This window comes from Lissotriton vulgaris, chromosome 10 (assembly GCF_964263255.1).
Source record: "Lissotriton vulgaris chromosome 10, aLisVul1.2, whole genome shotgun sequence".
NCBI lineage: Eukaryota > Metazoa > Chordata > Amphibia > Caudata > Salamandridae > Lissotriton > Lissotriton vulgaris.
This window is the reverse complement of record NC_141698.1, coordinates 672,053,976-672,080,793: the sequence shown is the minus strand read 5'-3', so window position 1 is coordinate 672,080,793 and position 26,818 is coordinate 672,053,976. Positions and strand designations below refer to the sequence as shown.

The window sequence follows — 26,818 nt, the reverse complement described above, 5'->3', positions numbered from 1 at the left end:
GCCACTGTTTTACCATTGCAGCACAAGAAATACCAGGTTGCTCACGTTTTACTGTGCATGAATACCGGGCCAGCCTGTCAATGCTGCTAAAGAGCCGCTGTTTACATCCTGCTCTGAAGCACGTTTGAAGAGAAATTGCTTGAACTCCGTACATGCTCAACCTTTCTTCATTTCTAAAGTAATGCTTTCATGGTTTTTTTGCCAGCACGAGCTGACTAAGAACCCTCACTGACAACTGTTATTCTGGCTGGCTTCGGCAGCCCCAGGGTTAACCGCTGGAAGAAAAGATTTTCCCTCTGACTGAATACCGAGGCCGCGCTTGTTAGTAGCAGCTGACAGCTCCCAACTCAGCCTAGTAGCGTCTTCCTCCGTTCATCTCACCAAAGGGCTGCACTAGTCGCACAAGCCCCGCCAGCTAGAAACACAAGGGGGCGACACGTGTCCCGCCACTTCTGCGTCCACTTACTTTCAAGTGCGTGCAAACGCAGAGGGGCTTCCAGTGCCTGATAAGGCGCGCGCGTGAGGGAGACGCTTCTGTAAACTTGTCAAGTTGAGCGCGTGGAGTACCCAGCCTACTTACTCCTCTGGGGCGAGGCGGCAGCCCGGGGGACGGCGGTGGCGGGTGTGCTCGGCTAGGTCCGTCGTGGATTTTAGCAAGGTGTATCAATGTCCAAGGTTCTCCGGAGGCGCTGATACTGGCCGGATGCAGAGCGTCACTGCAACCTGAGCACGCGCGGAGGGAGCGCACGACCTTAGCACGCGCGGACGGAGCGCACGACTCGACCCTTGGACAACTCTTTCCACCTCACAAGGGCTCAACTGCTTTGCACCAGCGCTAGCCCACCCCGCGTTCTAAACACCGTGTTCGTTTTTTGGACCCGGTGACTTTTGGCTGCCAATTTGGGGCAAAAACGATATCATTTATGTAAAAACGAAACTTTCGAATGGAGACGATGGGGATTTTTCTGCTCATCCTGGCTGTGTCCATTTGTTGTCTGGCGCCTGTAAGTACGTCCTTGTTTATACAATCTTGAGAGGAATTCCACTTAAGGGGGTGTTGCGCCCTGTGATTGATGGTGATACGCAGCCTTTTTGTAAACACCAGGGAAAACTGATGGCTGCGAATCTAAACTGACAGTTCAGCGAGTTCAAGATAAACTAGACAGACAATTGTGTCTTCATTTGCTAACAACTAAAATACGATAAGTTCGCAAAATAATCGGTTATAACAGAGTAATTTGCGTAGAACATTTGCATACCTATGTATTGTTATCTCTTTGGTTCCAATTATGATGCCAATGGTATCTATAGATGCCAATGGTCAATGCTAAAGATCATGAAACTTAACATTTGTGAATTTTGAACGACCAACTTCATTTAATATACTAATTTTAAAAGTGATTTTCATAAATCAGCAAACTCTTGTGGGAATAACATGTTAATTAAAGCTGAACAGTGGAACAAAACGTGTTTCGTTTCATAAGCCTAAAGGAAGTATGCTCATTGATTAATTAATTATGGCGGTAAGTTTTTTTTTTTTTAAATCTAGCACACTCTACCACGGAAAGACATGGTTTTAGCAGCACTGAAAATAACCGTTAGTAATATTCCCCAAATATATTTTATTCATGCTTCCGCATAGGAAGGAGGAAAGACAGAGGGCTTGACTAATTGCGTTTTTTCACAATAATTAAATGAAGGTGTTCTTGTGTGTCTGTAACAAAGCTCAGAGAGTGAAAAAACAATCCGACATGCAGCTACACATCTATATGTCACGACCTCGACAGTCAGTTACTGTTTTTTATATCTTTATTGCATTTTTTATCATTTTCCTGATACAAACAAGTTAAGCATATGTATATGTAGCACTTTTTAACAAGATCAGTGTTGCTATGTCATTGTGTACATAATTCTAGGGACAGTCAGTTATCCACGACAGTGTCACCTTCAAGACTGTGACATGAGGCGCTACGTGTAAAACAAGTTATAACATGGCTCTGCCTTTGCATTGCTTTTGTTAAAAGCTCAACGTTGTTGGTAAATTAGCATGTTAAGCTTGTTAAACTTCATTTGTCAAGTTTTTAGATTTTTCTCTCCGGGTGGTTTAAAATATAATGTGATATAATGTTGTGATGCAAGGGCACCTAAAGACATATCCTTGTGTATTGCACTGAAAGTTATGAAAACTCAGTGAGGGAAGCGCGTGCTCTGGAGATCTGTGCAAATTTCAGGTTGCGGGGGTTAAATTCTGGCATGCCTGTTCAGCCTTTCACTTATCTGAGGGTAAATTGTAATACACTAGATATGATTGAGATGACTCGCCATTGCAGAAGCTTTAAGAAACATTCTTATGTGTGCATGCAAGGTCTATATGATGGCTAGATTAAAATTGCTTCTTTATGAAGGGTGACTTTCAGAATTTGGAAACTCATCTTCCAGGACACTGGTAAAAGCAGATGGCAAACCTTCTAGTTTATTCTTGTGACAATTTCCTTCACAAAAAATGTATCACAGTACAGGGATATTGTACACAAGGGAAAGTAGAAGCATGGGAAATACCTTAGCGGCTCATAATCAGGGCCAATGGAATTATGGGGCAGTGGAGGGTCAATTTATGCTAAAAAGGTTGATTAAATTATGGAAGAAAATTAACATTATGCAAGTAATGCAGCACCTTTTGTGATAGGATTACTTATTATTTTGACATTTTCACCCATATTAACACTGCCTGGGCAAAGATGATATTCACCTTATTGGTACCAGCTTAACTTCTAAAAACAGCAATAAGCAACATAAAGATAACCAATTAGCCTTTGCTAAGTGTCTTTCACTGAGCAGGAACATGTGTCGCTGTGCTCTCGGCAACTTTAGATCTGTTTTAAGCTAGGAAATGTTTTAGGGTAAAATTTGCAGGTTATGCAGCAGATGATGGATTATGTAGCAAATGCAGCAAAACTATAATATACGGAAAATGCAGCGGCAGAAGAATTGCGTAGTACCAGTGGCCATGTTTATAAAATTACATAAACAATCATATTTTCCTTTGATGTGAATTCATATTAATATTTCGTTAATAGCCAATGAAGTAAGTGCCAGAGTTTGAGTTTGAGGAGTGCGTTCTAAAATACTACTTAGTAATGTAGTCATACTGTGTTTAAGTCTCATCTGCCAGTTTAGCAGATAATGGAAGTGAGAAACAGGAAGAAATGTTTAGGTCAAATGTCAGAAAATTACGAGAAACCGTGGAACCCAATATTAGAATTCAGGTTCCCCAATCTGAGAATGGGGCACGGAATACACTAAGGCCCTCATTACGAGTTTCCCAGGGTTTGGAATTACGAGTTGTGCGATATCACTCCCTCACCCAGGGCTTTAAGTGGGATGAAAAAACTTGGGGTGGTCTCTCAAAGGGGCATGGCCAATATAATTAAAGGCATGTCTTTAAAACATGTATACTGAAAACCTGTGCTTAGCATAGTGTGCCACCAGACTGGTATTTTGCTGCTTCTGTCACTGCATTCAGATATATAATACAGCAAGTAACATTATATCTACATCAAGCCAGGACTATTGGCTTTGTCAATTGTTGTTAGTTGCACAAGATAAAAAAGTAACATCTATGGCTTTGTTGTATATAATATTGAAAATGCTTCAGTGCTGAACTGATGAGACTGTGAAAGAACAATAACAAATCTCCTTGAACTGGCCTCAAAGGCAGTGAAGGGTGGTAATGCTGCAGAGTTAAGATTTCTTTTTCACCGAGGGCGAAAATGGAGAGCCTGATAGGGATCCGTCTCGGTACCTGCTTTTTAGAACTGCCTGGCTCAGCACCGGCAGGACCCAGCATACTTAAAGCCCTGCCCTCACAGTTTGCAGTATTTCTGTTATAAATTCCAACAGGTCAACTCTGAAGAAATGTTTTTAAGGAAATTCCCGCCAAAAGAGGTGAAACGTGCAGAATTCGTGGTCTTAGAAACTCATTCTACATGATATGTCTCGCTGTTGAAACTCAGACTTGGACGTATTTACTACTCGTCGTAAATACCTCACCTTGAGATAATGACATTGATCACATGTAGTAATCACAATACTATAGTCCAACAAACTTGTAGGAAGAGCATGCTCTCTTTTATGGGTTGTTTAGAGTTTTCTGACCCTTGTGGAAACCCCTATTGCACTGGAGTCGGAATTCTGAGTTGTGTGGAAATGACTGCACCTGGTACTATAAAGTCCACACCCTTCAATAGGTTTGGGAGGTCAAACCTACCAGGCTTTAAAATGGGAAAAGTGCACAATATTTACCATAACTTGCATATTTCAGAGTAGGCACCAAAAATCTGCATGTTACCCCCTAAAAACTCGAAACAGGTGCACTTTTCACAAATTATAAAATCTGAACCTTGGGTGTCGAATTTTATCAGGTGTGATTTATTGCACCTTCCCTCCGACACACTCATTTTAAGAATGAAATTTGTCCTTGAGTCCATTTTGGGCATAGGGATGCGTTTTGCATTAAAAATAGCACAAAAAACAAAAATGCAGCGAACAACAGCCGTTCGCATTCTGGTTATTCGCTTTGTTCCCATGGTCCTGTAGTAACATTTTACAGTGAACACGGCATGGTACAATGGTATAATTTCACGAATTTCACGTAACAAGCACACAATGAAATTCACAAATTTACACAAGATTATTCGTGCAAAATGGATATTTTATCAAGCCAATTTCCGGGACAGCACTTAACTGGATGAGAAGATACCAGAGCCGGGGTTACCTGTTTTTCATAGTCTCTTGCACTCCATTTTCCACTTTTCACAAGTTTCTGAGCCCAGAATGAGAACTACAATGAGTGCATAGCATTGATAGATCCATTAGCGCATGGGATGGCTAAATGTGTTGACTTTCTATGCTGAACAAAGTGTTAATAGGCAGTAGGTCTCAAGTTCAAATCCCTGAATGATCGACTCAGCCTTTCATCCTCCTGAAGGTCGAGAAGTTGAGTGCCATGAAATGAGTAATAATAACATCTCTTACTTAACTGCTCTTAGAAACAGCAGAAGAGCCGTACAAAGTGCTCCATAAAAACAACTGATTATTGTCATGCGTTTTCTGATTTAAAACTCTCTTCTTTGCAGACTTACCCCTTTCTTTAAACAGGAGAAAAATGTGCATGGAAAAGTATTATGTTTTACCCGGTGTGCTTCAACACCTGATAATAGAATCTGCAGTGTCTCCTGCAGAGATACCATGACAAACCACTTTGCACAACTCAGGATGCAGTCCTGGGTCAGAGAGAAAAAAACACTGCAATGTGGAAACTCTGACTCAGGAAAAGTAATGTACTCTATGCTGTGGCTGGAAAGACACTGAAATTTGGACAGTGAAGTAAATGCACTAGAATGGGGCACAGGTTGTTTGCGTTCTGTGCTAGGGAATATAGGCTCAGATTTACTAAGATTTTACATCAGGGTTGTACCACTTTTTTCGTTCAGCCCTAACACAAAATCCATGTTGGGATTTAAAAAAGCCACGCAAATCAAGATATGTGTGACTTTGAGTGGTATTTGATCCCAAAAGAAACACAAGGCTGCGTGTAGCCCTGCTTTGCATTACTTTTAGTCGGAGAGCCGTAACATGTATGAAGCATGAATGTCCCTGTGCATCCACCCATGTATTTTGAGGCTCACCCATATTTAATAAAGTCAGTAAACAAGAGTTTCCACGAACATAGTGCCTCTTCCCAAGGCTTGTGCAACAAGGAGAAATGTCTTTATTTCTCCTGGTTAGTTCCTTTTTGCAGGTGTGCACACATCCAAAGAGGAAGAATCCTCTTAAGAATACTTTTTGTGCAGGAAAGCAACCCTTTTTGCTCAAAACTATTCTAACCACAACACAAGCACCTTTGCATCTTGGTGCAAGGGTGGCTGCATGGCACTAGACAACCAGAAGTGCGCAGATCCTACGAGAGAGCAAAACTGTGCCACATGAAGTAGATATGGTGCATTTCTGATCTCTCCCTTTGATGCAATGCAGAGTAGCAATTTCCCTTGCTTAGTTGCTGTTTGTCAAAGTTTAGTAAATCTGGGCAACAGTATCACAGAACACACTGGGTCAAAGAGACAATTTCACTCAACATCACTGAAATGTAGGCCCTACTTATCACACTCACAGGAATTAGGTGGAATGTGGTAGGGCCATGTGGAGTCCCTTCTATTGAGCTAGCCCAAGACCACGAGGCAGCATTCTGCATTCCAAAACACTAAATAGCACCAAGAAGCCTTATATTGGCAAACGCTACTCTATACAAAAACCTGAAGCTTTGCAGTCCACAAATTATCCACTAAAGCCCATTTCCGCGCTCCTGTACAGTGTCATCAGTTAACGGCACCCCGTGGTACTCCTGACACTCGTGTCCGGTTGAGCACACGCTTCTGCAGGAGCGTCCTCCCTCTCTCTCTATTCTTTTGCCATAGCAAAACACAAAATTGGCGCGTGAGTGGGCTGGGACAAGGAGGCCATTTTCCTCCATGCCTCCGAGATCAGCCTCCACCTGTGACAGGCTCAGCTCGCGGAAGAGTAAATGTTGACGTAACCTTAACAGTTCAGTCAGGCAATAAAACGTGTTCGGGCTTCACTCAGATGCCCACCGTGGCTTTGTCAAACTATTTGCACGGTTAACAATGTCCCCGCGAAAATGAAGCGAATACCTTTCTTCAACAGAGATGATTTAGAGTCTCACCAGAGGAACAGCTCAGCCAAAAGAATTTCTTCCCCTTTTTTGTTTATTATTTTTATTACGAGCTGTTTGGATTTAAAATGACTCCCGACTTCACTCGCTCTAAAATCCTTGAATCACCGTCTATACATAGCGCAGTGCAGGTCACTGTTTATTCACCACCCGAAAAAATGTAAACTCTATTCTGGAAGCAAAAGGAGACCCACTTTCTCGATGGCATGCAGCTGAAAGATAGCATGGTGTAACCGCATGAAAGAAGGCGCTCGTTCCGCATCAACATTACATCGAGGGTATTCCTGGTAGATAACATTTCAGAAAATATCTAAAAAGCAGTAAAACGGTTCACGCTGGTCAAAACACATATACCTGCTTATACCTATTACCTGTCTCATATCTACTTCCTGCTCGTACGTCCAAGCTTGAATAGCTGTTTTTATATTTATATAATGCATATCAATTGGCATAAATAGTAGAAAAAAGCTCAATAAAAGAGACATATTTGTATAAAGTATTTTTAAAATCTCGTTGTCGAGTTCTCTGGGAGTACTATCGATATTGTTGCATAATATGTTTCAAATATAAAAAAAATGGCAATAGTAAAAAATTATTTTAAACTATAAAGAATTATCAGAAAGCTTAAAATGTGTTATTTCAAGCAAAACAAAATGAGTGGAAGAAAGATTTTGACGTTTGCCCTTTTGGATAAGGCACTTCGGAACGACATTAACACATATTATGGAAGAGAGCTCTTGAAATGAGACAACTTCTTATAGCATTTGTTATCTACTTTGTCTCAGTGCTAAATTTGAGCCGGTGGTTTCCGGGGCTCTGCATTGGCACTTAATTGCAAGCACAGGGGCTTATGACAGTCTGCCACATGGTGGCGCTGTCTGCCTAATTTAGGTATGAGCACAAATACTGTTGTTAATTAATTCAATTGCCATTTACAATTACTAATACCTGTCTCCCAAGCCATTATTATAGCTTTGGGGTCCCGGAATAGTATGAATTATCACACCTGTAACAGTGTGATGGTTATTTGTTGGGGTTGCACTGTCTTTGGCAGAGCTGACTGGGACAATCGATGGTGAACTGCTTTGCCTGAATGTATTTGTATTAATGTATGTAACCTCTCGACACAATGTTTGATGCTATTTATAGATCAATGTACACAGAGAGGATGACTTTCAGGAGGAAGTTAGACTTACACATTAAAAAAACACGAGGTCCGCATACTATATATTTGCACAATTCACAGAAGTGTGATATATGTATAAGTGGGACATACTTGTGCATAATGTGCAAAATGGTGCATATATTACACAAACACGAGTTCCCTTTGGGGGTGGAAAAGAGTGGTTATTTCCATAGAAATGTAAGAGATTTTGCAGGTAGTACATTCAGACAGACCTTGGCAGGTACTTTCCACGATTATTTCAGCATCTAGCTTACCCCCACACACTGGACTGGTAGAAACGCTGAGAAAGTGTGAGGAATTGTAGAGAGAGTGGGTCAGGCAGTCATAGCCTGCATGGATCGGGGGGGGGGGGGGGGTTGTGCGGGGAGGGGGGTCACTGGGGAGGTCGCGCAGGGGGGGGTTTAAAAAAAAAAGAAAACTTACCTTGAGTCCGGGGCCCCTGTCTTCTCAGTTCCTGCTCTCCTGCCTCCGACAGGAACAGGAAGTAGGCAGCCAGGTTCCCTCCTCTAAGTCAATCACAACACTGCAAGCAGCATTGTGATTGGTCGGGACGGCGCCCAGCTAGGGGCTTATGGGGTGTATATGTTCTTCATGCAAGCTTCAATGCAGTCTGCATGGAGAAGGGCAGAGTGCGCATGACTGATTTGGGCAGCCCAAAAGGGCCGACCAAACAGTCATTGCGCACAGGAGTGGGCACATCACTCTTCCCCTACCCTGCTCGGAGAGCAGAGCAGCGACACCCTCCCGCCCGCAATGCAAACATATAATGATAATAACTAAAAGTTGTTACCATTTTATGTTTCTGCTTCTCACACTGCAAGAAAGCATTGGGGCGTCGCTCCTACATCATAGTGAGGAGCCGCCCCTGGGGCCAGGATATGTGTAGAACGGGGAGCCATGCAAAATTAATAAGCATACTAATTAAAGAAATATGAAGTACTATTGTGTCTAATGTAAGCACAGCAATCATTGTACACACTTGTTGGGTTAGGAAAGTGGCAGGGCATCGCCTTAGATTAAAACAGCACATTACCAGTGGTGTGGCCTTGCACATGAAAACTATTATTCACAGAGTCATTATGACATACGTACTTTACACACCAGATGAAAAAGAATGTACATGTAGATTTCTGCAACAGGCGCATTAACCTCCTGACCTCATTCATCAGTGTACTGTCAGCCATACCACAACAACCGCATCTAAATCTCTGTTTTTTATTGCTCAGCCTCAGAGTATTTGGTTTTCATGAGGCTCGAGAAGACATGTAGTGTTCACATATTATCACAGGTGGTTGTATTTTACGGAATGAATGAATGAATGTAAAGGTATTTATAGAACGCTACTGCTGCTTCAGAAGAAGCATCGTGGTGCTTCCACAAGTCAGTGTCAAGTGGAATCGGCTGTTATAGCTCACCGAACAGCACTGTTTTAAACTGTGCCTTGAAAAGGCTTTCACTAGAGATGGCATGGAGAAATTTATTTATTTATTTATTTTCAGAGTTTTATATAGCGCGAACAAGATCTTCACAGATATCAGAGCGCTTTACATAGACGGGTACATGAGGGAACAAAGTCAAATAGGTAGATCGATAGTTCACACAGTACAGAAGGGTACATGAGGGAACAAAGTCAAATAAGTAAATCAGTAGATCATACAGTACAAATAATACAATTGGGTGACTGCAAAGCAATCAAGTGGGTGATAGGACAGCTCGTACAAATAGATAAGGGGTCAAGCAAGTAATACAGATCATTGCAGGGTGTTGATAGGGTTCGAGATAGTAGTACAGGCGAATTTAGCCATGAGGATAGCTTTTACTTCTTTTTTGAAGAGTGTAGTGGAGGATATAAGCCTGGTTTCAGGCGGGAGTGAGTTCCAAATCCTAGGCGCCATTCCTGAGAAAGAGCGCTTGCATGTTTTCTCCTTCCGGAATCTTCGAGGTTTCAGCAGAAGATTGTTTGCGCCTCTCGTGTTTCTGATTCCCCCAGAGATTGTCAATTTCTGAGCAAGGTAGCCGGGTGAGTTTAGGTGTACCGCCTTGTGTGTCATGCAGGCGATTTTCAGATGTATTCTGGCTTCAAACGGCAACCAATTCAGGGATTTCAAGTCAGGGGTAATGTGGGAGTGCTTTTTTGACCCCGTGATGAGTCTCGCTGCAGCATTTAGAGATGCTTTTAGTGGTGCGGTTGTAGTTAGTGGGAGTCCGCAGAGGGCGGTGATGCCGTATTCAATTCGTGGGATGACTAGTGCTTGCACCGCTGTTTGGAAGTCTTTGGCTGGGAGGTAGGGTTTAAGTTTCCTCAGAGTATTGATCTGGAAGTTCGCTCCCTTTGTTGCTTTGCTGATATGTTGCTGCATGTTGAGATTGGTGTCGAGTGTTATGCCTAAAGATTTTGCTGATTCCACGATGGTGGGTTGGACATTGAGTGCGGTTAGGAGTTTAAGCCAATGTTGAGTGGTGGATATCTTCGCTGGAGGTGCGATCAGAAGGAACTCTGTTTTCAGGGCATTGAGTTTGAGGTGATTGTCGGCAAGCCAGGATTGGGTGCATCTGATCGTTGAGTTCAGGAGCAGGATGTCATTGGGTGATTGCAGTTTGAGGTAAAGTTGGGTGTCATCGGCATACATGTGAAAGTGTACATTGGATTCTTGTAGCAAAGTGGTGAGAGGTTCCATGACTAGGTTGAACAAAGTTGGGGATAGAGAGGATCCTTGGGGGACGCCTAGCGTTACAGGTACTGGCGTGGACATCAGGTTGTTGCTCTTGAATTTCTGCGACCTGTTGCGGAGAAAGGAAGTGAACCATTTGAGGACAGTTCCAGATAAGCCCATTCTTTTGTTTAGTAGTTCTAGTAGATTCTCATGTTTAACGGTGTCGAATGCGGAGGAGAGATCAAGAAGGATGAGGAGGCAGGTGTCATTTTGGTCTAGCATTTGAAGTGCGTCGTCAATTATGTGAGTCATAGCAGTTTCTGTGCTGTGTCCTGCTCGGAAGCCTGACTGGTGAGGGTTGAGGAGATCGAATTGCTCAATGTGTTTAGTCAATTGTAGTTGTGCGCATTTTTCCAGCAGTTTGGCGAGAGTGGGGATATTGGTGATGGGACGGTAGTTGTTGAGATCAGAGGGGTCGGCTGTTGGTTTCTTTAGTAGAGGTGTGACCTGACCAACTTTGAGGGAGTCAGGTATGCTTCCTTGTTGGAGAGAGCTGTTGATGATTTTAGTCCAGAGAGGGAGAATCAGTGGGGTAAAGTCTTTTACTGCGAAGGCAGGGAGGGGGTCCGTGAGGTGATTGGATGGTTTCAGGGTGCTGAGTAATTTGCCAATTTCTTCTTCCGAATATGTAACAAAGGTTGACCATGTCGCATTGTTTTTTGGTTCAACGGGTGCTGGGCATTTGGGTTTGGAGTAGAGGCTTGCGTCAGTGAGGAGATCGCTTTTTATTTTGTCAGTTTTTTGGATAAAGAAAGCAGCGAAGTCTTCACATGAGGGTGCCACACGCCCAGTGTTGAGTGGTTGTGGTTGCTCTTTGGATTGCGATTTGATTAGCTCAAACAGTTTTCTCGGGCGGTTCTTTGCTTGGTTAAGTTGGAGGCGGAAGAAGTCCGATTTTGAGCGTTTTATTTTCCTGAAGTAGGCGTTTCTCTTCTTCTTCAATTCTTTTAGGTGCATTGCAGAGGGGGCTGATCTCCAGGTCCGTTCTGCCATTCGCATGTCTCTTCTATCTTCGTTGAGACTCCCGTCGTACCATGGTTTGGAGATTTTAGTAGAGACTCTTTTTAGTTGCATAGGTGCAGCTTCATTAATTATAGAAGTCATAGTGTTGAGATAGTGGTCAGTCAGAGTTTGGACGTCCGAGGCGCCTGCAGGAGGGAGTAGGAGATTGCAGCTGTTAGGGGGCAGAGAGCCAGGGTTGAGCTTTTTCGAGTTTCTTTTCCAGACCTTGGGCTTGGAGAGTTGCACAGGGTTGACTTTGACTTTTTCGTTGATAAAGAATGTGAAAATGTGATGATCTGACCAGTCACAGGGTTGGATGGATTCGAGTTGGATAGAGTGCTCCTTGGAGATGATCAGGTCGATGGTAGAGCCTTTCTCGTGGGTCGGGCTGTTGCATATTTGGGTGAGGTTCAGGGCATCGAGGAAATTTTTAAGACTATTTACCACCGCGTCGTTGCTGTCATTCCAGCGGAGGTTGAAGTCACCAAGGTATATTTGGGTGAGCTGGCGTCCGGAATTGGTTGAGATCATATCCATGATTTGTTGGGAGAAGGTGAAGTTGTCCCTGGGTGGGTGGTATATGCTGTGCAGAGAGCATATCGGTTTGCCCTCACTAATAATGTCGAGGCAGATGTATTCACAGGATGTTGGGGATGGTAGGGATGTGGAATTGACTTTCTGAACAGAGAGGTTGTTCTTGTATATGCATGCGATTCCGCCACCTATTTGGCCTGTTCTGTCGAGCCTGATAATGTGGAAGTTGGGAGGAACCAGAATGTCCATTATGGGTGTCGAGGATTCAGTTAGCCACGTTTCAGTCAGGATGATTAGGTCAAGGTCCTGCGATAAGAGGAGTTCAGCAATGGCTGCTGAGTGTTTCGTCGCCGATCTGCAGTTGAGAAGAGCGCATTTGAGACGGGGTGTGTAGAGGGTGTTAGATTGTTCTAGCGAGAGAGGGACTTTTCTAAGGTTATTGGGGATGGAGGATCTGCTGTTTAGTGTGGGTGGTCTAAGGGGATTTGGGTGTATCGTGGGAATGTTGCGGTGTGGGGTGCTTGTGTGAGTTTGGGGGGCTGGTTCATAGGAGCGGAGAAGGGTGAGTGTGTCGAGGTCAGAAGAAGAGTTGTGGGTGCGGCGAGGGCAGTTGTTGCGATTAAGAGCTGGGATTGATGTCAGATTGGGGCATAGCTGAGTGCGAGAGTTAGTCTGAGAGGTGGGGGACACATTTGGCGGGGAGGTGTGGATGTGTGAGGCGTTGCAGGGGTGATGCTGGGGACTACGGGAGTTGCTGCGCCTATGAGCAGGGATTGACGCCTGGTGTGGGGCGTGGTGAGGGTGGGGGTCCGCCGGCGGGGTAGGAGACAGGTTGGGAGGGGGGGTGGAGGTGGGTGGGCGGTGTATGGGGCGTGTGGAGAGTAGTTCTTTGATGACCTGAATGTCTTCTTTGATCTGAGTGAGGGTGGCCGTGATGTATTCCATCGTAGGGTAGGTGGTGGGGGTGGGAGTGGCAGTCAGGGGTGATTGGCTGGCCAGGGAATTCATGTGCAGGCGGGAGGGAGGGCTGGTGTTCGGGCAGGTCTGCGTTGTGTTGGAGCGCGGGATGGGGTTAGGGAGGCGAGAAGTTCTGGACGGGAGGGGAGTGGATGGGGTAGGGAGGAAATTGGTGTTATGGGTGGGGGCATTGGCGGTAGGCGGGGGGGGACAACGTGTAGGCTGGGAGACTGGTAGCCGTGGTGGAAGGAGGATAGTAGGGGCTGAGAGTAGGAGGGGGAGTGGGAATGGAGATGGTCCTGTTGAGGGGAGGGGGCGTTAAATTAGGAGAGGGAGTACGTTCTGCGCAGTTGATTGGAGGGTAATGAGGACTGAGAATGGGGGGGGATAAAGGGGGGGAATTGTCGGAATGCGTGTTATTCAGGTGCTGGACTAAGTTGGGAGTGTTATGTGTGGGGACTGTGCTGTCAGCGCCGAGCGGGGTGTTAATGCCCGCTGTAGGTGTGATAGGTGTGTTGAGGGTATGTGTGGAGGTCCGCAGGTTGGTGGAGGGGGCGGGGGAAAGGGCGGTGTATGAGGGGGAGCGATCTATGTCTGTGATGGGGTGCTGAGTTGGGATAGTGAGGTTGTGGGTAGGGGATGGGAGGTCAGGGGTGGTAGGTGTGTCCCTGATTGAAAAGTATGCAGCTGAGAGGTCATGGTTGGTGGGATTGGGGGAGATATGCGTGTTTGTCCGTGACTTGGAGAGGTGTTCTTTGAAGGTGGGGAACATGTTGTCTAGCAGTTCCAGGTTCTTGTCTGTGGATTGTAATAGGACAATCCTGTTATTGTAAATAGTGATGTGGCTCTGCCTGGAAAGACCAGGGATGGGGAGATGGAGAGAGTTTGGCTGTGTGCGGATTTTCTAGTCGAGGAGACGGTGAGTAGGGTGAAGAACGCTTTTCTCCATTGAGCTCTGCGTGTGGTGTGGAAGATGATATCGGTGTTCAGGGATCCATTAACCGGTGAGAAGTAGGTGTCAGCAAAGGGCTTTTCCGAGTGTGACCTAAGGAAGTTGTGTTTAAAGCGTTTGGCGGCTTTTTTGGTGAGTGATGGTGGGTAGATGATTTTGTATGTATGTTTGCCGATGGGGTCCATGTTGCGTTGCAGGATTAGGTGGGTATGGGAGGATGCAGTAGTGGACTATAGTGGTACCAATGTGCAGAAAGACATGTTTGCAGAAAAACAGGTGCATACAGTAGGAAACACAATAATAAGTTACAGCAAGCAAGATGTTATAAAACAAAGTGACACTAGTAATCAGCCAGCCTATCCAGGATATGAGAGTGAGCAGTAGGGCAAATACATACGGTAAATTGTAAGGTACAAGGTGTAAGAATAGGCATAATACTGATAATATATAAGGGTAGGGTACAATGGGTGAGTGCACTATACTATAGTTGATAATATTGATAGAATATGGAGGAAGGATCCAGATACACAATTTACAAGACTCAAAATTCAAAAATCGAGGGTGACAATGGTTGTCAGCTCAAATAGTGTGAGGTAGCAATCTGTGCATTTACAAATGTTCAGAATACAAGTGAAAGTGGCACTAGTGAGGACTCCTAATATACGAGGTAATAATCTGTGCATACAGGTGTTCAAAATACCGATATAGGTGTAGTACTACAATGATGTGTAAACACTCTGACCTATATAAGGTAGTAATCTGAGCAATACAAATGTTTAGAGTAGAGCTAGAGCATACTAATGCAGTGATGGCAAACACTCTTTCCTATATGAGGTAGCAGTCTGTGTAGTACAAACATTCAGAAAAGGCTATGAGAGCAATATTGCAAAAATATAGTAATAGGTAGGCATTGTTTCATATATGAGGTAGTAATCAGGTCTAAACAAATAATAAAACTATAGTAAGAGTATAATAATACAGGCATAGGCCGGCATTCTGTTCTACTAGTCTAAAATACTATAATCCACCAGAAACTAGAGACTAGACTAAAATGGCCGCCAAATAGTTCAGATCAGGCTAGTAGTCCTTTGTTTGTTGCTAAGCAGGCTGGGAGAAAGAGAGAATAGTCCTCTTTTTGCTGCTATTGCTCTGAGCACAGGGGAAGAGATTCCACTTTCTGTTCAAGCAACCAGAGCTCAAGTCTAGCTGGGAGGAATCTTATCTCTATGTGGGGGAGTTGAGCTGAAGGGGCACGTGGAAGACAGAAGGTATGGGGGGATTTATTGTTACAGTTTTATGGCCCCAGCCATTTTGTACAAAGGAATAGAATTTTTCAAGAGAGTTAGGCTTTTCAAAAAGAGAGCCGGTGGGTGGGAGAATTAAATACCTGAGTTTTTGTGATTCAGTCAATATTGCCAGCAGAGTTATACAGAAGCATTACAAAAATCCATGATTGGCTTCCTTCCCCTTCGTAGGTGTATGTGACTGGTTATAAAAAGGCATCCCAGCAGTATACCGATGTCACTGGGGGCAGTCTTCGGTGTTCTGCCGCCCCTACCGATCCTCACTTGCTCTTTTTAACTTTGAACTGTGTTAGCTCTCCCGGCTCCGCTTCGAGATCTTGTGACCCCCGCCGTGTGAGCCAGCACCTGTGACCAACGTCCCTCCCGGCTCTCCAGACCGCTCGTGCTCCTCTGCTGCGGTGTGCGGGGGAGGGGGGGTGCGTCGCCGTGACCCGGTGCTGCCCGGTGCTGCCTTTGCTGCCGTCGGGACCACAGTGTCCGGTGCTTCTCCCGCTTTCGTCCTGGTGCCCGCTGCCCCGCTCTCATTCCTCTGCTGCGGCTGTAGGTGCAGAGGGGTCCGATGCTCCGCTTTGTTCCTGGTGCCCTCTGCCCCACTCTGATTCCTCTGCTGCGGCGGTGGTGCAAAGGGGGTGGGGGGGCTCCGTTGTCGTCTTGCTCCTCGCTGCTCTCGGTGATCTCCTGCCGATGCCGGTGCTGCGAACGGCGTCCTCAGCAGCAGACAGGCGGATGTTCCGATGTTGTTGTTGCCTCAGCCCCCTTCGGTCCCGGGGTGTCCGCTGAGGTGTCTCCCTGGCTCCCGATCTCCGCGTCTGCCTTCTGTTCGGAGGTGGGAGGGGACACTCCGGTGTGCGTTCTGTTCTGTCCCCGGCTGTGCAGAGGGGTCCGATGCTCCGCTTTGTTCCTGGTGCCCTCTGCCCCGCTCTGATTCCTCTGCTGCGGCGGTGGTGCAAAGGGGGTGGGGGGGCTCCGTTGTCCTCTTACTCCTCGCTGCTCTCGGTGATCTCCTGCCGATGCCGGTGCTGCGAACGGCGTCCTCAGCAGCAGACAGGCGGATGTTCCGATGTTGTTGTTGCCTCAGCCCCCTTCGGTCCCGGGGTGTCCGCTGAGGTGTCTCCCTGGCTCCCGATCTCCGCGTCTGCCTTCTGTTGGAGGTGGGAGGGGACACTCCGGTGTGCGTTCTGTTCTGTCCCCGGCTGTGGAGGAAATCGGGTGTCTCTTACTACCGACCCGAGCCTCACTCCGCCTAGCGCAGACCCTTGGATTCCTCTGCTGTTGTTGTTCCGCTATCACAACACGTTCCTTCACGGACTTCTCCGTTGTGATGCTGGCGGGTCACGGCGGTGTCCAGAACAAAACTCCTGTTCCTGGAGAGAAATGGTGGGAGAGCTTTCCAGAAGCTTGGAGACAGAACAGAAAGGACCTGACCCCCATCTGGTTTCACGGAACCTGGGGATGCACAGAAGATGGTGGTTAGAAGAGTGGAGTGCCCTTGCAGGAGAGTAGTGTTGAAGCATGGCTTGAATGTAGTTGGGATCCTTCGGGTGGGATACCCTGTGAGTGATCATCAGCGTTCAGAATTTAAGCCTGGAATTGATCGAGAGCCAGTGTAGTTATAAGAGCCCTTGTCTAATAGACTGACATTTGGGAATATTCAAGATGAGCCTAGCTGCAGTGTTTTGTACATGTGGCAGTCGAGACAGCACATTCATGGGAGCCCCTAGGTTAAAGTATGTTGGAGTAATCCAACCTGGGTGATATTAGTGCATGTACATACCCATTGAGAGTGTCTACAGGAAGATATTGTTAGAGTTTTCTTAAAGATGTTATCAAACCCGAAGCAAGTAGAAAGTGCAGTGTCCATCGAGACCCCAGATTCCTGATGACTAAGGAAGGGGGTGGGAGCAGGTCCTTACTCAGAAGGCCAGCCAGAGATATAGTGCGTCAGGAGGGGAGGAGGAGCCGAACATCACGGTGTCCATTTTGTCGGAATTGAGCTGTAGACAGCTGTTATGCATCCATTGAACAATGGATACAACCCAGCCCTGCAAAGTCCCCTGTGACACTGTCATTTACCTGATGGAAAGATAGCATTATGTGCGTGTCATCTGCGTACGAGATGATGTTCATACCTCAGATTTGTGCTACTAGAGTTAATGTGGCTAGGTAGAACTTAAGAAGGGTTGGGCTTAGTGATTAACCCAGAGGAACACCATAGCGAATTGCTCTAGACTGGGAGGTAAAGGGGGAAAAGAAGACTGCCTGTTGTCTGTCTTCTAGATAGGAGCAAAGCCATTTCAGAGCATGGCCTATAATTCCCACCAGCTCCAGCCTATGTAGGACAATTTTGTGTGACACAGTGCCAAAGGCAGTGGAGAGATCTAACAAAAGGACTACTAACTTCGACCCTGAGTCGAGGATTCCCCTGATCTATTCGGTAACCTAATTATGTGTTGAAGCCAGCACGGAAGCCCGACTACGTGGGTTGAAGAATCTTGTTTAATTTCACAAGGCTTGTGATCTTCCGGTTCACCCTGAATTCTAGCATCTTGCCAAAGTGAGGAAGGATAGAGATGGCTCTGTAATTGCTCGCTGTGCGGGGGGTCTGCAGTTGCTGGGACAGGGATCAATATGTGAGTCTGAATTGATTTTATAAATTATTTGCTCCAAATCGGGTAATGAAAAAGGAATGAAAGACTCATCCGTGCCACCATCAAGGTTGAGGTAGTGGTGGAGGTTGTTTCAGGATGGGGGGATCGGACAGTTTGCTAAAATGAGCATAGGTTGTTTCCACTTTCGTGTGGAAGAATGAGGAGAGGTTCTCTTGCATATACTGAAAATCAGGAACACTTTGTTTGCAGGTCTCTAGCTGCAAACACATTTTGATGATTTTAAAACCGTTCTGGGGTGTTATCAGTGGCTGCAATTTGCAGAGACATTGACTATTGAAACATTTCCATAGCGCTTTATGTCCCTGACCAGGCAGAGATGCGCTTCAATGTTCATCGATTCCTGGGATCCCTTTTTAGAGTGCATGGCTCAAAAGGTGTTGGATGTATTACATCCTATGAGGATAATAGTGGTTGAGGTGAATGAGGTTTCGAGACGTGGTGTGGCATGCATCGTAGTGATTAAGCATGTTGAGTTGCGGAGAGTCACCCAACTGATGGTGGGGCCATGCTACTCCGATGTCATCACACCACATCCTATTAAATCAGCACTGGATTCCCTTGAAACCCAGATATATTGTTTATCAAGGCCCTTTTCGCAAAAGCTTTTACTTTGAGTATTCATGCTCCACTAGTTTCAACACTAAGTGAAACTGTGACAAAGTATTTTCATTGAGTAGCTATGTATTACTCCAGACTTAGACATGCCCACTTCATATATTTCCTCGGGTCATGGACTAAAAAAGCTTTGCAGATCACAAAACATTTTTCTGCCAGTATGCATGTTTTAGTTCCGAATTTTCATGAGTAAGGCACATCTAAGACTGGGTGGAGAACAACATTACTATTCACAGGAAATGCACTGTGAACTAGGCCTTAATATTGAGGAGTGGTTTACAAATAAGACAAAAGTAAGGCACAACCACTCATAGAAAATGTTTCGTAAATCTTATCTGCAGATGGCTGCTCACCATCCAGGCTATCCAACCTGCATTGCCTGAATCTAATTATCTCTGGTGCCTCTCAAACTCCAGCAGTAAAACTGAACTGCAGTTGGAAAGTGCAAAATTCAAATCAATATAGCCACTTTGCTCCATATTACAGGGACTGTGGGAATACTTATGAGGATGTTTGCACCAAGAAAAACGGATTCCATGGTCATCCAGGTTGTGGGAATACCGCTCTTTTACACGTAGGTCCTTCAGAAATCGGCAGTAATAAGCATCAATCAGTGTTTGCAGACTGATTTCCGCGTTATTCTTCATTTGTGGGTATTTTTTCAACTCAGCATTTCACCTGCTTTGAGCAGGTGAAATGTCCTGGTGGAAACTTGTGAGCCACACTATCCCTGCAACACCTGAATCTATGTTGTGGCTGGTAACTTCCATTACCAGACATATTTGGAATTACAGGCATCTTATATTGAAAGTCTAAGTCAACTATTCATAAGCTGATTAACAAAAAATCTTGCTATTCCTCTTTGTTTAGGAATAAGTGTTTACATGTGGGAATCTAACTGTAAATTCTGTGTGAATATCTGCCAACTTGTGACGTTATGTATTTTCACCAACTTTTACAGACACCCATGAGTGCCGAAGAAGCCACCCTTATACGTAGATGTGCTCACACAGAAATTTGAATTTAAAAGTGGAAAACTTTGCATGAACAAATTGATGGAGTGACAGATGAATATAAGTTTGCCAACATGAATATTGTACGTACCTCAATCAGACAGGAAGGTTTCCATAGTCTATAGATCATAAGAGAAGAGTACCTTACCCATTTCTTAGCATTGTAAAAGGCAATCTGATTGGGATACAGTTGGATCATCATACAGCTGGATTCCACTGCCACTGTACCTGCAGTAACAAAACAACCTCTTTTCCCCGTCAAACATGCACTGTACAAATATTATGACCACCCTTGTAGTGTCATGAGAGTTAACAATGGTAGAACACTTGTGGCTCCTGATGGACTCCATAGAACTGTGACATAAGTGTTAGAATGAATGCAGGTTTAAAATTGAATCGTAGGAACATGCAGGTGAATAAAGAAGTATTTTACTAATTTCTGTGTGGCATAGTCATTAGCGGGTGCCCAGGTTGGGGAGGACAGTACAGTGGGTGACGAGATACAGGTTAAGTAACCCGAAGATCAATAGTGCTCTCCCAGAGAGTTTGCCATGGTCCAGCAAACTGCTTGTGTACCACATGTACCTCAGTCGAAGTGCAGAAACAATGTTTGGCATATGTGGAGTCAAGTGCAACTCCAGCCGTTGTAAAACATTTGAAGATAATGAAAGATTCACTTAGAAGTCTATACAATGTTGGCAGAGAACCTGCTGGGAAGGCCATAAAGAGAGGTACTGTGCTACTACGCAACTTAAAGCTATACATCTAATGGAGTGATAAGGTTAAAGGCAGATACAACCAGGATTTGAAATAGCAGCAAATCGGGATAGCAAATTGCAAGATAATGCTGTGATCAGACGCGCTCTGAGGCAGACATCAACCAGCTGTCAGACTGCACAAAGAGACGCCTAAAGGCAGAACAAGTCAAATACAAGAAACAGTCATCTGCTTACCAGAACTGAGTAAAGAGAGTCATCATACCACAGTATTGGAAAGTGGGCCCAGAAGAAGTGCCTGGGGTAGTGTCTATGGAGCTGTCCATCTGCGAAGTGGCACACCACTAAAGCTGCAGAGTGGGGCTCAGAAAAACTCCAGAGGTCTTTGAAGAATGAAAGCTGATCGGAATAGAGAAATGTTGTTTTTCCAATGGGGCCAAGAAAGAGCCCACGTTCCCTGTAAATTTCCAAGATGACCCAGAGGACAGCACATTGCAAGGACTCAGAGATGGTTTGCATAAACAAAATAACCAAGCAGTGTCAGAAAGAAAACTACTTTCCACATCAGTGAGATCCACCAACGGCTACAATGCTGCAGCCTTTTTGGAACCACCATCACCATTCGATACCGCAAAAAAGCTAAATATTGGCAACATATGGACTGCTTGGACAGAGACATTTGATGATTTACTTGATGCAATAGAAGAAGCAGATAACAAGAAGATTATCAAGTACTTTAAGAATCTTGCTGTTGAAGGTGTAAAAGAGTCATAAAGAAAATGCTGGCAGCTGACAAAATCACACACTGTCAAATCAAAGCAGCCTTAAATCTCAAATTCAATCCAATGCCAAATGTAAATTACGAAAGATAGGTTTTCAGTCAAGAATGACAGAAAGTTATTGAAACTATCAATACATTTGTTGAGAGACTAGATACACTCATCAAACACTGTAAGGTAAATGAATGTAATGATGAGGAAGCTATATGTCTTAGAGTTATTGACCTATGCCTGTCAGATTCATTCAGACAACAAATGTTGAAGGAAACTCTTAGCCTGGAGCCAATACTCCTAGCTGCTAGAGCTGACGAATGTGCTGATCAACAAGCTGCTTACATGGAGGATAACCATGCACATGTTGGTCAGGCTGCATGTGAAGAGAAATGCAGGTCAAAGAAGAGTCGACATGAAAAAGCACCTAAGTCATTCAAACCTTTTCCGAAGATTACACTGAATGGTTGCTCAATACCTTTTGTTATTAGCAGTGTTGCATCAATAAACATTATGCATGAGAAGAAATACAGTGAACTATCACCATTGCCAAGACTTACTGCATAGAAAACTAAAGTGTATACATGGGCTGCATCAATGCCATTAAAAAGTCAAGGTTTATTTGTAGCAACGATGAAACACAAGAAAACAAAACTACAGGCACTTATTCAGGTACTTCGTGGTACAGTGTCAAGTGCCTATTTACTCAGCTTTTATACAGCTGCTGATTATAACATGAATGCTCATCACAAAATAGTAAGTCAGTTCCCTTCACTGTTTCAGGGGTTGGGAAACTCAAGTCTAAGAAAGTAAAATTGTACATTAATGAGGACATCCGTCCTATCATTCAAAGACACAGACAAATTCTGTTTTATTTACAGGAAGCTGTTAAAAAAGAACTGAAATCCTTACTCAAACATGATATCATTGAGCGTTCCACTGGTCCAACACCATGGATTTGTCTTGTGGTAGTACCCAAGAAGGACATTGAAGGAGCTGTATGCATCTGCGTGGATATGCATCAAGCGAACAAGGCAATTGAAAGAGAATGGCATCCAGGTTCGCACATTGATGACATGATAACACAATTGAATGGTGCAAAGGTCTTCTCTCGTCTTGATTTGAATAAAGATATCATCAGTTAGAACTCGAGGACAATTGCAGGTACATTACAAACCACATATTGGTCTGTTCTGTTAAAAAAGACTACGTTTCGGTTTGTCATCAGCTGCAGAGTTGTTTCGAGATGCTATTCGATGTATCATACAACCTGTCATAAGCACTTTCAATCATAGTGATGACATATTGGTTTTCAGAGCTACACAGAAAGAGCACGATAAAGCTCTCATGCAAGTGTGTTCTCTGCTCGCTGATGCAGGCCTAATGTTGAATGCTTAGAAATGCAACTTCCAAAAGACAAAGCTAAAATTCTATGCCCATATCTTTCCTGCTGGGGGTATGACACCTGATCCGGCTAAAGTTCAAGTACTATCAGCCACCAGTCCCCCACAAAATGTTTCCATGTTATATTAATTTCTTGACATGGCCAACTACTGTTATAGATATATACAAGACTTTGCCACTGTAAGTGCGCAATTAAGAGACTGGACAAAATATAATGTTTAATTTAATTGGGCAAATTAATATGAGCAAAGCTTCATGAAAATTAAACAAGCTATTGAGAACGCTGCTGAAATTGCATACTTTGATCCAAAGTTTCAAGCTGCTGTTGATGCTAGCCCCATAGGGTTAGGTACACACCTTGCACATCATAGCGGACACCCAAATGCTCAAAGACTTATTGTGGCATCTGCAAGCAGAAGTTTGTTTCGAAATGAATATGCTTAAGCACAATCTGAGAAGTAAAGTTTGGCAGTGGTGTGAGCTTGTGAACATTTCCATATATTTTTTATTTGGAAAGCCTTTCAGATCATCTATCATTGCTGACCATCTTTGGCAATCCAAAGGCAAAGATGCCTCCTCGCATTGAAGGTTGAGGTCTACGATTACAAGAATACAATACACAATTGTGCACCATCAAGGTATCTCCTATACTCTTCAACTTGTTCTTGGAACCATTAGCTAATGCACCAAATTCCATGAACATTCTCTTCCAATGTATGCAGACAATACATAACTTTATCTGAAAATCTCCTCCCCTGATAACCTCATTTCACTCAGCACTAATCTAACATCTACTCAAAACTGGTTAACCGAGAACCACCTTCTGCTCAACACCTCCAAAACAGAATTCCTTCTCATTTCTCCTCTGAATCACATCCCCAAGTAGACCATTGGATGAATCACCTCACTGCCTTCAACTGCTCCCCCCTCATTATTGACTCTGCCAAATCTCTCAGAATAACCTGGACAAACATCTGCACATGAAGACTCATATCAGCAATGTGTGCAAGGGAGCTAATCACCTGATGAGGATACTCAGGAATAGCAAACCATTCCTTCCACAAGCTGATTTCAAGCAGGTGGGCCAAGCACTTCTTTTGCTGAGACTAGACTATGGCAGTGATAGGCTCTGTGGCCTCCCCAAATATACCCTGGCCCCACTGAAGGCATCATTGAACGTTGCTGCCAGATTGGTTACGGGTACCAAAAGAAATGCACACATATTCCTAATCCTAAAATCCTTTTTAAGTGTTTGCCCTACGAAGCACAAATTCAGCTAAAGATTGCATGTGTGTCTCAAAAAGCCCTCTATTCCAAAAACCCCAGTTACCTAGCTCAAAAGCTCGAATTATCCAGAGGTGGTAGACCCTCAAGAAGTCTTAACTCTTTCCTCCTGAAACCACAGATCTTTTGCAAAAAGAGAACTTGTCACAGAGCTTTCCCCTCCGCTGCCCGACGATCTGGAACTCTCTTCCACCGGATATACGCAGAATCTCCTCCAAAGGTGCTTTCAAATTGGAGGCTAAAAGATTCCTTGTGAACAACTTCTTACTCTAAATGGGCTAGGATCATCTGCTCCAAGTCACTGGACCTACAACCTTACGACCTGCACTGGGTGCTACTCTTCTTCAACCTATCTTTTGCTGCCCTCTTAGCTCGCTATGTACCAGTTATTGTATTACTCTCTTCTGACCCCTTTTGTTTTGTGATTGTTCTGTTCTGTTTTGGTATTCATATCTGATGTTGATACTGCATTTATTAACTTCCTTCCCTCCAATTGTAAAGCACTCTGATCTCCTTATGGATCATGTTTGCACTATATAACACTTTATGAATATATAAATAAGGAAAGATCAAAACCCTGCTGAGTACTTCTCACAAGTGTCTCTTCAGTGCCATGATATTCCTTCTAGGACTGCAGCATACATTAATTTCATTGTGAAATCAAGCACACCAGCTGCCATTTCGATGGAATACATAGTCACTGCCATGAGTCATGATAGTGACATGTTAAAACTATAAACATTATTTCCCATCCGTCTTGGAACCAGCACACCGAACCTCTTACCAGTGACAGTGAGGAACAGAAGCCTTAAAATGTCAAAGATAACCTGTCCATTACTTAGGAGGACATTATCCTGAGAGGTACGAGAATTGTTATTCCAGAAACTCGGCAGACAAAATATCAATATTTTCATATCGACCTACAATAATATCGATGTTTTAATATCGAAGGCGGTACAAAAGGGGGTGGTGATGGACGGAGCATCTGAATCAATCAAACACTCACACCCAGTCAAAAGATCTGGGTTTAATCCATCACTGTTCTTTAGCCCACTCTGCCACCCCAGTTCAGACATGGCTATATGCAAATCAGTCTGACCCTGTGCCTCATGGGAACAGTCCAGCCCGAACTGCCAAGCCATGTCTTCCCTGGACCGGAAACAAGCTTCCGAGGACCGGTTTCTGGCATTCCAGCCGTCTTCAGCCCGGCTTGCTTGAATCCAGTGGCAAAGTGAGCAAGGGACTCACGTCTGAGCATACCCTGCCACACTAATGGCGGCCAAAAGCGGTACAAAAGGGGTGGTGATGGACGTATCATCTGAATCAATCAAGCACTCACACCCAGTCAAAAGATCTAGGTTTAATCCATCACCGTTCTTTGCCCACTCTGCTACTCCAACCAGATCTTTGGACTGGGTGTGAGTGTTTGATTGATTCAGATGCTCCGTCCATCACCACCCCCTTTTGTACCATTAATATCGAAGGGACAGAATATAGATGGTAAGTGATATCGATTTTTTTAATATCGAAGGGACAGAATTTCATAGGTAAGTAATAACGATTTTGTTAATGTTGATGTAAGTAATATCGATGTTACTAATATCGGTGTTAGTAATATCGGTATTACTAATATCAATTTTTATATGATTTTTATGTATAATATTATGTATTTAATGTATATATTTTTTTATGTAATTTAAGTAGATTTTGTATTTTAGTACCGTAGCGGGTTGTTGGTTTATAGGGGAATAGGGTGGGAAGTAATTGAATTATACTAAATTAATGATACATTTTTAGGAATTATAAATACATTTTAATTAATTGGGAATTAATTTTTATCAATTAATAATTCATTTGAATTAATTCATTAATTGATAATTATGTTCTGTAGCGGGTTATGGGTTTATAGGGGAATAGAATGGGAAGTAATTTAAATGTAATTACGTAATAATTTATTTTCACACTTTTTTTGCTAATTGTATTATTGTTAATTAATTAATAATTGGTAATTATTTTTTATTAATTGGTAATTCATTTTAATTAATTGATCAATTGATAATTATGTTAAGTGTATTATTTTATTATTTGAGTTTGTTGTGCATTGATAGGGGAATAGTGTGTAAAGTAGTTGATATGTAATTGAGTAGTTATTACATTTGTAGTTGAGTATTGATAATTAATGTATTGGATATTAATTATTAATCGGTACATATTTACAAGTATCATTTTTTGGTTATGAAAATTAATTTATTGTTGTTTAATCATTAATTGGTAATTAAATATTCCTAAATAATATGTATTGATATTTTTATATGTATATGTTTAATTAATTTTGTATTAAATTATGTTATACCACTTATTAATTTTAAATAGTATAATATATTTTTAACTATGTTTATTATATTTTTAAGTATTATTTAATTTATTTGAAATTTTCTTTTTTTTTTAAAACAATATTTTTTTTAAAACGATATTTTTTACATCAATATTTTTTTTCTATATTTTTGTACTTACCTTGTTGGAGATAGGATGTCGATATTATTGACATCGATATTATTGCTCCGATATTTTTGTAAGTCGATTTTTTGTCTTTCGATATTTTGTCAGACATTCATTCCAGAAAGTCTGCGACAACAGACAATGGAACTGGCCCATGAATGACATTGTGGAATCGTTGCCACAAAACGAGCTCTCCGAGAATTGAAGACCTGTCATCTCTGCAATTGCCTTTCTTCGAAAACCACTCAACACACCTTAAAGATGTCAGAGTTGCATGTATGGGAAAGAATTGCTGTTGCTTCTTCCATCCACTTTACAATGAACGTCACCTGATGGTGATTGTTGATCAATACTCCCATTTTCCATTGATCGAAGATCTCTCATTTATCACTCAAAAAGAGTCATAACAAGATTATGACATGGGGTGTTCCTGTGATTTTTAAATCTGGCA

The 26,818-nt window shown here is 43.4% G+C and overlaps 1 protein-coding gene across 1 annotated transcript in view; it reads left to right on the top strand.

The window, feature by feature from the left end:
- Positions 1–497: 497 nt before the first annotated feature.
- VIPR2 (vasoactive intestinal peptide receptor 2) overlaps positions 498–26,818 on the top strand; it is a 1,121,328-nt gene continuing 1,095,007 nt past the window's right edge. Inside the window, exon 1 of the mRNA XM_086941506.1 lies at positions 498–1,004. Within this exon, the coding sequence (XP_086797632.1) occupies positions 945–1,004 (60 nt within the window). The 5' untranslated portion in view covers positions 498–944. The remainder of the gene's footprint in view (positions 1,005–26,818) is intronic.